This window comes from Denticeps clupeoides, chromosome 2, assembly GCF_900700375.1.
Source record: "Denticeps clupeoides chromosome 2, fDenClu1.1, whole genome shotgun sequence".
Taxonomy (NCBI): domain Eukaryota; kingdom Metazoa; phylum Chordata; class Actinopteri; order Clupeiformes; family Denticipitidae; genus Denticeps; species Denticeps clupeoides.
The window spans coordinates 31,642,728-31,660,101 of record NC_041708.1 but is presented as its reverse complement, the minus strand read 5'-3'; the positions used below and the strand labels follow the sequence as shown (position 1 = coordinate 31,660,101).

Genomic DNA, 17,374 nt, shown 5'->3' with positions numbered 1-17,374 from the left:
ATCCACATTCACATCGGCCTGCTCTTTGCTAATCAAATCAAGTCTACACCAGCAGCCACGCAGAAGGACGTGAATGGCGCGTCCTTGATACCATTCAGAAACCGAGAGGAAGGAACTTTAATGAGGGTATAATCTAGAATGAGGAAGTAAGTGGCATTTGAGCTGTCAATCATTGCCATAGTCTCCTCCCCTTTTATGGCTGAAGAGACAGAAGTAAAGTATGTGAAGCTCTTCATCAGCTTTATTAACTGGCTGCTGGGGGTGTGCAGTTTTTGCATTAGACTTCTTCCGCTTCTTCCTGTCTATTCACAGCAGACTGTAAAATTAGCTCTGGTTGTGTCTGCCTGCTGCAGTTGCCTGTCTGGCTGTATGTACGCGTATCATTCGTATGCCACTGGTGACATATGCCATTGCCGGAGTTTAACGACGAGACAGTTTTTATGCTGCGTGGAGCTGGCCTGAGCAGAATATTAAAAATGCTATCTGTGCAACGTGTCTTTCGTGCATTTTAATGCCTTTGTTTTTAGATTTTTTTTCCTCTTCTCATCCAGCCACAGAGGGTTCAATTGAAAGGGCACAGCAGGCAGTATTGCCGACAATATACAGCTTCCACAGGGGAAATCTCATATCCTGCTGTGCTGTTATTTACTTGTGCTTTAATATGGAGCTCAGTATGTGTGTGCATGCATGATGTGAAAGGCTGCATGCTCTTGTTTAGCTTGTGTATATGGGAACGTTTGTGTGTGAAAGACAACGGGAGAAAGAGGTAAATTGCGAGGTATAGTGTTTTTGTGCATGCTGGAATGGGGTTGAGTGTAGTGGCTGGATGTGTGCATATTTTGGTCATGTGTGTATGCGTGTGTGTGTTGAAGAGATGACACGTACAGACCCAAGTGCAGGTGTGGGTCTGGCCTTTGCCTCATTTTGGACCTGAGCAGATACTTCATATTCCCCTGGTGGCTAAGTCCTGCGGCTATCAGCACTTACCTGTACTAGACGTGATGAGTCTTCAGTTCATGTATGACCTAAAAAAAGGCCTTAACACACACACACACACACACACACACTCAGACAGCACTCTCACACACCCCATACACAGCAGGTGCTGTCTGCTTTAGCACTCTGCATAAACCCACTGCCTCTGCATCTCCCCCTCTGGGCTTTGCCAGTCTGTTGTGATTTTGGAGCACCATTTGTTCAGAGTCTGCTGAGATTTCCAAATCGTGACAGTGGGAGTTGAGCTGGTTGGGGCTTTTAAACTCACCATATGTTTACAGAGCGACTGTTGCAGCGCACCGAAGCGTCTCCAGCAAGCCTCCCGGAAGGCCACGATGATTCACCGCTAAAGGTCTACCGAGGTCAGAATAAGGTCTGTAAGGGTTAGTCAGAAGAGAATAAATCATCCTGTTTCGTTGCCGCCTTTACCAGTCACCTCTTATCATCCCTCTGATTCAGAGCGGCTCAGCCTCCTAGCTTAACAACATTTAAAAGTGAGTTCATCCCCGTCTGCAATAATCTGTCCCTCTCTCCGTTTATCTCGCACAACGAGGACACCCGAACTGTGACAAATAACTGCGACATGTGGTAAAGGTCTGGATCTGGCAGCCCCTGGCTCGGCCGTACCATTAATCTCCGGGATTTAATAGTTGCACCTCATACAAACCATCCTGCACGTGTCCCTGGAGATCGGCGCGTATAATGGTCAGCTGAGGTCCCTTGACACCAATCAAAGGTTCACTTCCTGCTCTAATGACCCCGTGAGGTGCGTTGAACTCGCTGATCCCAGACGGATGATACCCGGCTGTCAGAGACCAGTCGAAGGTCCTCAATCACCTTGCTCAACTGTCCTCTCTCTCCTCCTCGGGGTTGTAACATTACCTCTCGTTTTCTCCCCACCGCTGTGGACCTTGGGCAGTATGAAATCCATTAAAGTATCCTGGATTGGTTCTTTTAAAAGGGGCGAACGTGACGAGGCTTGGGGCTGGATGCCTCTGCCGAGGGGATTTTGGGAATAAGGTCAGCACGAGGGACGCTTTCGCCTGGCTCACTCCGGTCACACTGAGCTGGAAGCTGTGTTTCTGTCCCATAAACCCATCTGTAATCTGCCCCTTATCTGTCTGAACTTTTGAGACAGACACGTGTGCATCAGAGGGCACATCATGGAGTTAAGGAACGAATCATTAAAATCTGAAATTGGGGATATGAAAATTCACCTGGCTTTTCAGTACGATGTATGATAAAGAAGTAATGTGTGGACATTCGTGATAGCTTGCATTCACACATGAATAATGTGCAAAAATCTTTTGAAATGTCAGCCAATTCAAGTTTTTTTTTACCATTGGATTATAAATTAAATGACATTTTTGGTTTCAGAAATATATACACACCAACAAAAATGGGTATTAGTGGTGGGTTGATTACCAGAAAATAGAAAATGGGTGATATGGCCTAAAAATAATATTGCGATAGTTTTAAGTTTTACACATGTAGATATCTTGAAATTTCCTCTGAATCATTTTATTAGTGCTAAATTAAACTTTTTATTGCCTGAAATGTCTCCAATACAATTAATTTAAACAAAGTTTAAAGTTGAACAATTAATGTCTCTGAAATCAAATGGGCTTTCACTTCTCTCTGCTGTTAAGCCGGTTGCAGACTGAACGCAGCAAGCACGGCGCTGCCTCTGAAACCCATTGTTTGATGGAGGAGAGGTTGTCATTGTGAAACACTGCAGCACAGCACACGGTGCACAAAACGAAATGTGTCCTCTGCATTTAACCCATCACCCTTGGTGAGCAATGGGCAGCCATGACAGGAGCCCTGGGAGCAGTGTGTGGGGACGGTAACCTTCTAATTACAGGTCTGTTTCCTAACCCGCTAGGCCACTATTGCAGAAAGTTCAATTAAATAGACGGGGAGCAAGCTGTCTGCTTTGTAAAGAATAATGTTAATATTTATACTCGATTTATAGTAATTTACTACATTGCACATGGAACAAGCTGTGATACATTGGTATATCACCTACCCTTATCAGAAAGCAGTCCTTTCTTGAGTGCATCATTTTGTTTCTATAAATCATGAAGAATTACACTCCCTATGAACTACGTCTTATGCAGAGGCATGAAAAAAAGGCCCATTGTGTCTGACCAGCTCTTCTTTTTACGTCAGGTTTGATGGCAACTGAGGTGCTGTCGAAGACTATGGTTAAAAGTGTTGAGATCTGGTATCTCAAAGGTCATTTCACATTCAGGGATTAGAACACAGTGGAACCAGAACAAATCATGGCTTGGCATTGAGAATCAGGAATAAGGCTCAGGGTGCTGTGGAGCAGGTGGGTCAAAGGCTGCTTATAACCAATTCAGATATTTTCTTTCATACGTTCAGATTTTTTATTTCAGACCACCATCAGTTAGTATCCAACGCAGCATCATCCATATCTGTATATAGATCTGTATGTAGATGGATATACGTATTCATTCAAACAGCCTCCACAATATGTCTGTTTATATCTTATATCTGACCTGATTCATCGGTTATATTGTACCCATGCAGAGTAACCTCGCTCAACACCAAAAATGCCTTTAAGAGGCGAACTGTAGCGATGTCCGTGAGTAGGATGAGAAACCTACACGTTATTTGTGTAAAGGCTGGGTGAGAGCAAAGGAGAGAGCGGACAGATAGGAGACAGAGAAAAGGATGATGATGATGGGTGTGAGAGAGAATTAGGGAGAGGGGGAGGAGAAGATGGGATTAAAAAGAGGTAAATGGACAGGATGACAACATAAAGGAAATGAAAGTGCTGGAGAGAGGGAAAGAGACAGTGACGTGCGAGTCCAGACTTAACGTCACGTCTCAGACACGCAGCCAGTCCTGCCTGGCAGAATAAAACGCAGGAGGCCGGGTAGGGGGGGCAGGCTGCAGCCCAAAGCATCATGGGACAAAATTCATGATTTGCTTCTTTGTTTTCCCTCGACACTATTGCCTTGTGTTGTTGTCTTGGTCACAACGGTCGTCACAGGCAAGATGTTTGTGTATTCAGAGTAAACAACCCAAGCGTTTGGACGCATTGTGTGTCTAATGTGTGTGTTAGTGGGGATCATATATGTGTGTGTGTGTGTGTGTGTGTGTGTGTGTGTGTGTGTGTGTGTGTGTGTGCAACCCAGCGTGAGTCCTTGCCTTGCGATCCAGGATAGACCCTGGATTAAGCTGTTGTGTGAAAGTGGAAATGAAGGTGTATTCCATGCATTGGTGGCCAATATAGTGTATATGACTCTCACAAGCACTCCCCACATACTAAAATGCGATATTTGAGTAGTCACTACATGTGAAAAGTAAAATCTGTTTAGTTGCCTTGGTAACAGAATGAGAGCAGGCTTCACCTGTTGGGGTAGCAGCTCACTTAGCAGGTGTGTATCATGGGTTACTCTTCCGGAACTCAACTCGCATGTTGTCACAGCTCTAATAGCAGAAGATCTGCCTATGGTTAATGAAGTTAGGGGTAGGAATGGGTTTAGCCACAGAAACATCTTGGCACACAGAGAGTAGTACATGTTTATCAATCATACGTCACACATGTTAACTAGTTATTACCATATGTCCTTGGTCAGATGAAGAAAGTAGATGTGCTTCCAACTTAGTACCAGTGCTGTGTGGCTGCCTTTGTAGGACTTTTTTTTTAAATGCTGTTTAATTCAATCTCACCGCCTCGGGCGTCTGACAGGAACCCCGACACTGTCAGTCACCTCCTCTACACACTTCAGAGAACATTAATATAATTGGATTTTTTAAACTCACACTAGAGCTGAGGTCAAGGGCACAGACTGAAAGCTCCATTTGGGATTAGAACCCGTGACCTTTTGCCCCACAGAAAGTCAGTGGCCCTTCCATCACTGGGGTGATGCTGTGTTTGAAAAAGCTGAGGCTCATGGGACAGTAATAAGAGAGCGAGAAAGATTGCCGGGCGTAGCTGAGGCCAGAGATTGTGACAGGTGAGGCCTCGGGTTTGGTGGCTGAACATCCCCTCCGTCCTCCTGCCACACAGTGTTGGCACCGTGCCCGGCTCCATTCCGTCGGCTCTCATCAAGGTGACGGGGAATTGCCACAATGTGCCCGTGGCACATCTATTAAACACCTTCCTTCATGCCCTGCTAGCGTGGGACCGAGAAGAATGTAGGACAGTGTTCCTTATTCTGTCACACGCAAGAAGCCATGCCACATCCCCAGGATATAGAACATTTACTTTAGTAACTTTAGTGTAGTCCTCAGTGTAGTCGAAAATTTGCTATTGTACTTAAGAGGCATTGGACCATGCTGGAGTTGTGAGGGAAGCGGAGAAAAACCATGAAACTGACATAAATGTACGCTACCAGTCAAACGTTTGGACGCACCTACCGTAAAAAAAGGGGAATTGAACTGATTGTCATTGTGAAACACTGCAGCACAGCACACGGTGCACACAATTACATTTACATTTACGGCATTTGGCAGACGCCCTTATCCAGAGCGACTTACAACGTGCTTTCAAGTTACCATCGATGAAGAGATCAATTCCGGTTCACTAGGACCCCAACTATGAATACATCTATTTAATTCACTCTGTTGTAGATTCTGTACACAAAGTTTGACAAGAAAATAACAATTTAATCTAAATATTCTTTAAAGAGGAAGGTCTTGAGCTGTCGTTTGAAGGTGCTCAGTGACTGAGCTGTTCTGACCTCGAGGGGAAGTTCATTCCACCACCGAGGGGCCAAGACGGAGAAGAGTCTAGATGAATGTTTTCCTTTTACCTTCAGAGATGGAGGGACCAGGCGAGCAGTACTGGAGGCTCGGAGTAGACGAGGTGCAGTGCGGGGTGTAATAAGGGCTGTGAGGTAGGATGGTGCTGCTCCATGTTTGGCTTTGTAGGCCAGCATCAGTATTTTGAACCTGATGCGTGCAGCTACTGGGAGCCAGTGAAGGGAACGTAGCAGAGGGGTGGTATGGGAGAATTTGGGAAGGTTGAAGATCAGTCGTGCTGCTGCATTTTGTAAGAGTTGTAGAGGTCGGATGGTATATAGTGGTAGACCAGCTAGAAGGGAGTTACAGTAGTCCAGTCGTGAGATTACTAAGGATGAAATGTGTCCTCTGCTTTTAACCATCACCCTTGGTGAGCAGTGGGCAGCCATGGCAGGCGCCCAGGGAGCAGTGTGTGGGGACGGTGCTTTGCTCAGTGGCACCTCAGTAGTACCTTGGCAGCTCGGGATTCGAACCGGCAACCTTACGATTATGGGGCCGCTTCCTTAACCGCTAGGCAACCACTACCCCACATAGCATGGCACATTCCTCTTTGTGATGGGCTCGTCCAGGATTTGAAGCCTAAGCAAGAATCATACCCCTAGACCAACAAACCAATATAAATTCCTGCTTTTTATGGTACTCATTTCTTTTTCTGAGTATTTAGAACAAAACTGAAGACTGAAAAGAATGAAATAGTACAGGTATAGTTACCTGTTTTCATATTTTCATATTTTAGGCACTTAAAGTAGAAATGACAAACTGAGTCTGAAGCATCACGTTGCTGCGATCTCCAGATCCTGCAGGTTCACTCTCTACAACATTCGCAAGATTAGGCCTTTTCTCTCACAACAGGCTACGCAGCTCCAAACTCGACTATTGTAACTCTCTCCTGGCTGGAGCCTCTGCAGTCACCATAAAACCACTCCAGATGATCCAAAATATGGCAGCCCGTCTCATTTTCACACCCATGTCACGCCTCTTCTCAACTCTCTCCAATGGCTCCCGGTTCAAATCCTTGATGCTCACCTACAGGGCTGTAAGTGGAAGTGCACCCTCTTATATCAATACAATACTAGCCAGCAACACTCCTGCACGCCCTCTCAGTTCTGCAAATGAAATGAGACTGAAAATTCCCTCTTCACGGTGTCTCCGATTCCAATCAACTCTGTTCTCCGTTGTTGTCCCTGGCTGGTGGAACAACTTGCCTTCCTCCATTCGACTAGCCGAGACGACTACCACCTTTAAGAAGCAGGTGAAAACCCTCTTATTCAAAAAGTATTTCTGACGAATCTAACACTTACACACGCACATGCAGACACACTGAACAAAACAATACAAAAAATATATTATAATTTTTTCTTCGTCTAGCACTTAACAATTTCCGAGCATGCTCTTTGCTGACAAGTTAGGCTGACTTATCAGGGCTCTTAGTTTTGTAAACTCAAAATTGTCTTCCAAAATTGTCTGGTGTCTTCCTCTTCTAAGTTGCTTTGGATAAAAGCATAAAGTAAAGTAAAGTAGAAACTTAAGCTGTGATGACAGCATTTCCGTGATTCTCCAGCATTTGAGTTCCACTCATTACAATGGTGACAGTTATCTGTATTAAATGGAACTGTGCCTGTGAACTGAATGTGAGCTGCTTTTATTACTCTGACCAAGAAAGGCTTAGGATTCCGATTAATATTAAATGTGAATTAAATAAACGGACACCTTTTCTTCAAATAGATATGTTTACACTTGGTATTTAATTGTATGAGTTGCAATATGTAATAATTTTCTCATTGGTTGTGACAATTGGGCTGATTGAAACAGACACAGACTGAGCAGCTCTTCTGAAGAAAACAGGGAATTTAAGGGAACCCCCCCCACACACACACACACCTCTCACAACAGGGGGCAGAGAGATCAGCGAACAGGGGAGTAGAACAGAGCGTGAGAGAGAGAGAGAGAGAGAGAGAGAGGTCGCTTTTTTAAGTGAGGGAAAGTGCCAGAGAACTAGGAATGGAAGCTTGTGCATTTCTGCTCTGCTGCTTCCTCGGCCCGTGTCCTGCTCGTGGAGTGGCGGGAGTCAACATGTGATCGCCTGTGGGGAAATTACATGTAGGCCTCTCCCTCCGTCCAGCCCTCTCTCTCCAGCTCTCTCATACCTCATGGCCTGGCGTTGCCCACGTATGAGGTGACAGGTGTCATTTCTTTCTTTCTGTGGCCCTCTTCAGCATCTCGCCCTGTATCTGTGAGCTGCATTTTTCAAACAAATCGGCTATTTTTACTTGCCTCTGGCCATTGGATATTAGTTCACCGTCCGAGCTGCCACTCGATATGCAACAAATTGATTTGTTCTTGTTTCACTGCTCACATGTAAACTAATCTAGCATATCATAGTGTGTTTCAAAACATTTGAATATTTTAAAAGGTAATTTGTTTAAAGAATTAAACATTCCATTCAAAGAATTAAACATTCATTTAGTCCCAACCTAGCGCTGATGGTATAAATGAAGGTGCATTTCAGAAGTTGCACATTTATGTTTTTTTTTTTTTAAATCCTTTTTGATTGATAATATGTAAAATTGTAAATTTCCCACTTGTGGGACTAATAAAGGATAATCTTAATTTATTTGATCTTAATTCTAATAATCTTGATATTTTGGGATTTTTATACATTCATGAGCTATCAGTCATAGTTGTGAACATAGATGAACATAAAACAAAAATATTGTAATTGCAGGGTTTGGAATTTAATATATGTATATATCACAAAATCAATTGGCCTCCTTCACAAAATGCAACATTTTTGATATACGCTAGTAATAATGATATTGCACTTTGAATATTTTACTTTATTGAAAGAAACAAAAATTAACTTGAGTCCTTAAAGGCAGCTAATGTGGACATATGGCCGGGTGCTCTGCTCATTCTGTCCTCCCTGTCTTTAAATTTCTTCCGTCCTGCCGACTCAGGGACTTTTTCTTTCCGAGCTTTAGATGTTTGACTTACCGAGGCAGGGAGGGAGGGAGGAACAGGAAGTGAGAGGAAGTGAGAGAAAGTTCGAGCGGGCTTCCTCATGCCCCGGTGAACCGCTGCCCTGCGGGTCCCCTCTCTAGCCTGCCCTGCTTTACGAGCCAACTTGGTCAGCGGAGCTCACGCGTTCTTCGGCAGACACGTGCCGCGCGAGCGCCAGCCTCGCTCAGATGAGAATGTACCCACTTTCTGCTTCCATACGCACACACACACACACACACACACACACACACTGAAAGTGTGCCTGCTCCTCTAGAGCACACACAAACACAATGACGAAATTCGAATGTTACCCTTAGACCCGAGTTAACCCCAACACTCACTCTCTGATCCCTAACAAGGTTTAGTAAATTGGGTAATAGCCAGCGCTGCCCTGCAATCACAGCCTTAATGACACTAGAGGTCACACTGACACACACACACACACAATTAAAGTACAGATGTGCAACTACGCATACACTAGTCACCATTACCACTGTGCAGACATTTGCTATTCAGCCAAGTGCTATTCAGAATTTGAAATAATAATATAAATGATAAAAATACTAATAATGTAATAATAACGACGTTCAGTTATTTGTATATTTTCAGTATATATTTTAAATCCTGTAAAATAAGAATTTTTAGAACAGTTCATCGGTTAATGGGACGGCTCTGACCTTTTGTCCGATTTCAGAGGAGAGGCTGCCACCCATCGTCTCACTAATAAAAGGAACAATCAGCGAACAGATTTCTCTTGCCGAGCAAAAGCAACGTGTCGTGTGTGAAGGGCTTTCAAGAAGCCAGGTCACTCAACCCATCCCTGCTAGATGGCTTCTGAGATTCGGATTAAAATCACAATGTTGCCGCCACGCCACTTTGTCTCTTTATGAAAATAAAATCACACCAGGACCGTCTTTAACGGTCATCGGGGCATTAAAAGGCTAACAATATTGATGAGTGAGGTGGCGCGTGTGAGGCAGGCAGTGTTTGTGTATTAGCCCACTGATGGCAGTGTGAAAAATCACCCTCGGGGACCATTTATAACCGTCTGCTCCGTTACGCTTTCGGGATGAGGCAGCTCGAGCAATCTCTGCCTGCATTTCACAGACACTCGTAAATAAAGGCCACTCGATACCTGGACCCCTGCCATGTCTCACCCCCACTGCACAGCAAACCAGTCCATCCCTGAGTGATAGAGCGCCACCTGGAGGAGAAAGCTATTATGCATTTATATGCATTTCTTTGTGACATGTCAGGAATTATCTGTACACGTTACCTGTGTTTACAAAATCTAAAAATTTCATAAATATAAATATCTAAACATCCACATCAGACATAGCATTCAATTAAATAAACTGAAATATTGCAATGGTTGAGTCCTTGCAACATACTAAATGAAAGCAAACCAATTGAGTCTGAAATCGAGGTAAACATTTTTAAGATTTAATCTTTCATTCAGTTGATATCATTTGTATGGAATGTGTGATATTTTCAGATTAAAAATCTTTTTCATTTGTGGTTTTGAAAATAATTCTATACAACACCGGAAAAGTAATTCAGTAACTGAAAAAGACTGAGGTGTGAAATTGTTTTCATGTTTAATTAATAGACGTGAGGGATGAAATTGTGTTATGAAGCATAATGGCTTTATCAGTCAGTGCCGGCGCCGGAGTCTGTGGTGGTGGTTTCGTGCTTCGTCCCTCGTAGCGCTCTCCTCGCGGCGTGTTCCAGAGAGGAAACACATCAAGATTCCATTAAAGTTGGTCGGAGCTGCTGGCATAATGGCTCATTGTAATAGCCGGGTAATTTGTAGAATCAATTTCTGTTCGGCTGCCAGAGGCGGCCCGCGCCTTGCGCCATGCTGCCTCATTATGCGTAACTCTCCTGCGTCTCCACGGTGATTTGTCACCACGGAAATGCAGGGCGCAAGAACAGCTGTTTGTGTAGAGCGGAGAAAAGATGATTAGACATGACAGGAAAGGGTATTTTTAGGCCCCACAACAGGTACCCATATGCAGAGAACAGAGGACTGATGCAGTTCTAAACACTGTCTGAGTGTGTGTGTGTGTGTGTGTGTGTGTGTGTGTGTGTGTGTGTGTCTGTACATCTTAGTGGTGACTATTTCTTCTCCAGCAGGTTTTTGTAAGAAGCCATTGTTCTCGTAGAAACAATATTTACAAAAGTGGTAGCAGCCTAGTGGGTAAGACACTTGCCTATGAACCCAAAGACAAAGGTTCAAACCACACTTACTACCATTGTGTCCCTGAGCAAGACACTTGGGAAAGTCTAGGGGGATTGTCCCTGTAACTACTGATTGAAAGACAGGCGTTTAGGTGTAAAATAGATACATGGAGTTTGTGAGGGACCAAGCCGCCGAAGGAACGAGGACACAAAATGTAACAGGAAGGGTTCTTGACTGACATTTATGGCATTTATCAGACGCCCTTATCCAGAGCGACTTACAATCAGTAGTTACAGGGAAATGTCCCCCTGGAGCAACTTAGGGTTAAGTAGCTTTCTCAGGGACACAATGGTAGTAAGTGGGATTTGAACCTTGGTCTTCTGGTTCATAGGTGAGTGTGTTACCCACTAGGCTACTACCACCTGTGGTTCTTGACTGACCATACGTTGGTACCGTGACGAAGTTTCAAAGCAAATAAACTCAGAACAAATGCAAAGAAAATCAACTGTCACAGAACTCAGGGTTCCCACACTTCCCAGTCTCCTCACAAACATTCACATAAAACACATAACACCACTGGTAGGTACCACCCCCAAACACACACAAGGAGCAAATACATAAACCCTTCCAATTACACATACAAAAAAAACTACAAAACACCACCCCACATTCATCCATTTATCTCCCTGCACACGGGCCCACCCTCAGCCAGAGCAGTTACCACACGCAAAAAACAAACATAAATGAATAAATCATCATAAATTCACCTTGTCATTACAAAGGTGTATGTGTGTGATGGACATTCCGTGGTCCCACTTTTTGCCGTGTGAAACTTGTGTTACCTGACTTGACCTCAGCTTTACAAGGAGCCAGATTAGATTCGACCAGGAGGTCACATTGACCCACACTGTGGTTCTCATGCTGTACACTAAGGTGTATCTTAGACTGTTCGTCCTAATGGAGGCGGAAGGAGGCTGTTAAACACGTCTGTTCGTTTACAGCTGTTTTTCAGTAGAAGATGTACTGATTTGTCCTGACAGGGTTGCATGTTGCTGATGTTTTTTTTGTTTGTATGTTTGTTTGTTTGTTTGTTTGTTTGACTGAGGTCATGGGAGTTGAAATGAGTCAGGGCATCAGATGGCAGCAGGTCTGGCCGAGGGGAGAACGTCTCACCCCTAAAGGAAGCCATAACTTATTTATGGCACTGATTCTTAAAACCATCGATTAAAACCACTCTCTGTATAATCCCATGTGCCAAAATAATAAATTATTATTGTTTTATTTTGTTAAATTATCTTCAGGTCTGGGAACTTCTGCACTATTTTTTGGTTAGGCGAATGGATTAATTGTGGAGATTCTAACTTTCTTACAAACAATTACATTTAAAAAGTAAGGAAAATATGGGGTCTTTCAGTTTAATAGACTGTCTTTCTCTCGCTCTCTCTCCCTCTCTCTCTCTCAGCAATGATCGTGCCTGACGGCGCTCCAGAGAAGGCCGTGTTTGGGGACGAGACAGGCAGCGAGGAGGACCTGTTTGAGGACTTCCGCAGTTCTGGCCATCGCTTTGGTCATTCTGGAGGTGGAGGGGAGCAGCTGGCCATAAATGAGGTAAAACGTTTTTTTTTTTTTCCCCTTTTGTTGTTTCTCTGTTCGTCATTGATTTTGCTCGTCCTCTGGCTGCCTGACCTGATCTCTCTCTCTCCTGCCGTTGCTCTCTGCTGCTCTCCGCCACTGCTGCATTGCCTAGCTGCAGTACTGCAGCACCCTCATACTGAATTCTCCATTGGGAAGTGTGTGTTTATGATTTACTGCTGATATAAACACAGTGCCTTTCCATTTGAGCAGTGCATGTTCATCATTCAGCTGTATTGATTTTACGGTTAAGATTAATCAAAAGGCCCGAACAGAGATCAAGTCTCCCAAGGCATGCTGGCTACCGAACCACTTCTGTATTCTGATTGGTTTGGAGAATAACCCCTCCCCTTCATTCTTTGTCACTGGATAGAATCTGAGTGACGGATTAAGGGTCATCACCTGGAAAAGCTATTATCGGAATGTTGTGTACAGTTGAAGCAGAAGTGTGGAACCGAGGCTGTGCGCATTCCCCCGGTGGGAGAAACAAATTGATGTATTTGCATCTAATCCTCTTCATGCTGGGCTACAGTGGAATGGCAATGGGAGATCAAGCCTTGAAGCATTTCGATTAGATGTGCAGCGAGGAATGCAAATGTGTGGCTTGGGAGAGAGGTGTTGGGAGAGTTCAGTAGGGTTGGGCAGTAGGGTTGGGCAAACCTCGTCATTCAGATAAGCCCCCGAAACAGTAGACAATGATGCCATGTATATCATTGCTGTAATGGATGATGATTAACGCCCAGGATGCATTTTTTGGTTTAGGATAATAACTGAATTTTAGACCCAAATCCCATTCATTACATATTTAAGTCTGGAAGAATCTGGTGGCTAAACATTCATAACACCCTGCAGCCTCCTTCAAACCCAGATGAGCAAAAACCTCTCCACCCATTGATTGCTCTGTTTTCCCTTTTCCTTGTAATGCTTGAATGTATTTTAGTTACAGAAAAACTGCAATGAAAAATATAACTGCCCTGGCTGAGTTTTTACTGTTTAATATTCCTTTATACTGACAAAAAGGAAATGTTCATGTCTGATTGAAAATGTAATATTTTTACAGAAACCTTGGGCAATTCTAAAGTCCCAAGTCCAGAGTCACAGATGAAAAAAGACACCAATTAGCTTATTCTCACCCCCTGAACTGATGCAGACCTGATCTTTATTAATGATGATAATGTGTGTGTTTGCATATGGAAGCCAAGCGTGGGTACGTTCTTATCTGAGCAAGGCTGGCGCTGAAGTTGGCTCGTACAGCAGGGCAGGCTTGAGAGGGGACAGTAATTAATAATGATCATTATTAATGATTACCTGATATTTGATCTTCTAAATAAAAACTAAAAAAAAATGTATTTTATTTATTTAGTTATTTATTTATTCAGGCTTTTTGTATCAGTCACATTACTAATAACATAAGGTAACTAATTGATTCATGTACACAGTACATTCGTACTGGTAAAACCACTCTGACAATGAATACTCACAGCAGATAATTATAACAGGTAACCTTTATTCAATGGTACCAGTTGAAAACCCCTTCAAGTCATGGACTCAGGACTGCCATCAACTGCCAGAATCCTGAGCCAAGAGGCAGCTGAACGTCCAATTCCTTAATTCCATACATGGCATCTCCTATGTTCCCTTGCTCCATCAAAATATCCTGTCCGGGTTCTGACTAAGTGTATGAGTTTAAAGTACACAGCTCAAAAAAAGAAAGGAACACTTTAAACAACACAATGTAACTCCAAGTCAATCACACTTCTGTGAAATCAAACTGTCCACTTAGGAAGCAACACTGACAATCAAGTTCACATGCTGTTGTGCAAATGGAAGACAACAGATAGAAATTATAGGCAATTAGCAAGCCATCCCCAATAAAGGTGTGGTTCTGCAGGTGGGGATCACAAACCACTTCTCAGTTCCTATGCTTTCTGGCTGATGTTTTGGTTACTTTTGAATGCTGGCGGTGCTTTCACTCTAGTGATCGCATAAGACGGAGTCTACAACCCACACAAGTGGCTCAGGTAGTGCAGCTCATCCAGCATGGCACATCAATGTGAGCTGTGACGAGAAGGTTTACTTTGTCAGTGTAGTGTTCAGAGCATGGAGGCACTACCAGAAGACAGGCCAGTACATCAGGAGATTTGGAGGAGGCCATAGGAGGGCAGCAACCCAGCAGCAGGACCAATACCTCCACTTTGTGCAAGGAGGAACAGGAGGAGCACTGCCAGAGCACTGCAAAATGACCTTCAGCAGGCCACAAATGTGCATGTGTCTGCTCAAATGATCAGAAACAGACTACATGAGGGTGGTATGAGGGCCCAATGTCCACAGGTGGGAGAATATGCTTACAGCCCAAAACCGTGCAGCACATTTTTTATTTAACAGAAAACACCAAAATTGGCAAATTTGCCAATGACACCCTGTGCTCTTCACAGATGAAAGCAGGTTCACACTAAGCACATGTGACAGATGTGACAGTGTCTGGAGATGCTGTGGAGAACGTTCTGGTGCCTGCAACATCCTCCAGCATGACCGGTTTGGCAATGGTGGGGGGTGGCATTTCTTTTAGAGGGCTGCACAGGCCTCCATGTGCTTGCCAGAGCTGCTCAGACCATATGCTGGTGCAGTTATCCCTGGGTTCCTGCTAATCCAAGACAATGCTAGACCTCATATAGCTGGAGTGTCTCAGCAGTTCCTGCAAGACAAAGGCATTGATGCTATGGACTGGCCTGCCCATTTGTCAGACCTGAATCCATTGAGCACATCTGGGACATCATGTCTCGCTCCATCCACCAACACCACGTTGTACCACAGACTGGCCAGGAGTTGGTGGATGCTTTAGTCCAGGTCTGGGAGGAGATCCCTCAGGAGACCATCCTCCACCTTATCAGGAGTATGCCAAGGCATTGTAGGGAGGTCATACAGACACGTGGGGCCTCATGTTCATTAGAAGTTGGATCAGCCTGTAGTGTGTTTTTCCACTTCCAGACCTCCATGGGTTGATAAATTTGATTTCCAATGATAATTTTTGTGTGTGATTTTGTTGTCAGCACATTAAACTATGTAAAGAACAAAAAAATACACAAAAGTGTATTTCATTCATTCAGATCTAGGATGTCTTTTTTTATCAAAAAAACATTTAGTAATCAAAAACTAATTGTTAAAACTAGACTTTAGTGACTTTAATGATCATCAGTGCTGCGGTTTAATGGGTATTTAACCTTATTCAGCAAAGATATACACATACTATCAACAGAACTTGATACTGATTATATTATATTCTGGTGATATTATATTCTGGTCTCTTAGCCATCCCACTCATTACGAGACTGCTGAAGACAGTAAGTAATTACTTCACTTCATATTCTGCTGTTCTGTGGGACCTGCACTGGGATTTCAGTGAAATCGCCTCGTGCATGATGAAAGCGAGAACGCTTGCGCCCCTACAGAGGTGCTGTGATGGTGGGCCGCCACAACGATTGTATAATATAGCAGCGCCGCAGCGTCCCCCCATTTTAATTTCCTCTTCCCATGAACAGATTGTGAGGGAGCGTGCTGCTGAAGCTGACTGGACTAATAAACACTGAGCTATTTCTCTCTCCATGGGGCTGCTGTCCACACCTCTTCTGTCCATTTCAGTTTGCTCTTGTATTTTCCCCTCCCCTTTTTTGTTTTAATTTCTATCAAGTTCTTTATTTTTTTTCTTACCTGTTTCAGATAGATAGATAGATAGATAGATAGATTTTAGCTTGACATACATTTTTTTATTTTTTGTTTTACACCCTCCCCTTTCCCCTCTTTTTCCTTGCCTTCTTTCTGTATCCATCTCTCTATTATTCACCACCCATCGTCCTGCTCCCTCCGCCCCCTCCCCCGCCCTCCCCAGGGTTGCTAAGGCCTGCCTCAGCCACTTTGGTTTCCAGGATACGGTACAGCTCTGAGCCTGCTGATTGGTTGCTAGTGGGGGAAGGCCGGGGAGGCGGGGGGAGGAAGGTAGGAGAGAGCAATTCTGGGAGTTAGATGGATGGTGATGCCAGGCTAGCTTCGGGCTGAGCCAAGCACCATTTTTAGCCCCTGTGTTTACTTGCAAGCTGAGGGAACAGGGCTGTTAGATCAAACAGCACCGACCAGCGACAACACGACGACGGCGAGAGGCAGAAGAGAAGTGAGGAAGAGTGAGAGAGAGCATGAGAGGCTTCATCGGGGAGATGCAGGCTCAGCTCGTTCCTGCCTCCTGACAACAGAGCAGAAGCGAGACGGGAGAGGAGGAGGGAGAGGCTGATGAACGAGCAATAGAGCGAACAAGAAAATATCCGACTGGGTAGGGAGAAGAAGATAGCGCCGTCAGAGCGGGGAGGACAGCCGGGTGGCGGCGGGCCCCCGATGGCACGCAGCTCCCACCGAAGCCGGCAGCGGATGGGTGTGCTCAGCATGCTGCTGCGCTGCAACCTGGACCCCGAGACCCAGAGGGTCGTGGTCTTCATCATCATGATGCTCCTCATCATCATCAACGTGGTGCTGATGTTCCTGCTGGCCTTCCAGTAGAACGCACCAAACCGAGGGGGGTGGGGGGTTGAAAAAGATCCGGCTCTTTATGGATGGGTGTCCGAGATGCATTGACAACTGGCAATCAGGTAATGTTCCTCGGCAAAAAGACAGAGAGCATTATGGGTAAAAGATTGTCTGGATTCAGTTCTATTGTCAGATTAAATGTTTCATCACGTATTTGTGAGCACGTTTTGCAATATTAATCATTTCCGTTTTTACTTCATATTTTATTTCTAG

General features: G+C 44.3%; 1 protein-coding gene across 7 annotated transcripts in view; it reads left to right on the top strand.

Moving 5' to 3' along the window:
- Positions 1-17,374, top strand: part of arhgef4 (Rho guanine nucleotide exchange factor (GEF) 4) — a 79,923-nt gene that overhangs the window by 54,106 nt on the left and 8,443 nt on the right. For 6 of the 7 annotated variants that reach the window (XM_028970125.1, XM_028970130.1, XM_028970127.1 and 3 more), the window contains one exon: positions 12,420-12,565. In XM_028970125.1, the coding sequence (XP_028825958.1) occupies positions 12,420-12,565 (146 nt within the window). Of the gene's footprint in view, positions 1-12,419; positions 12,566-15,665; positions 17,224-17,374 lie in introns of those variants that run through there. The other variant, XM_028970132.1, reaches the window with a different exon arrangement.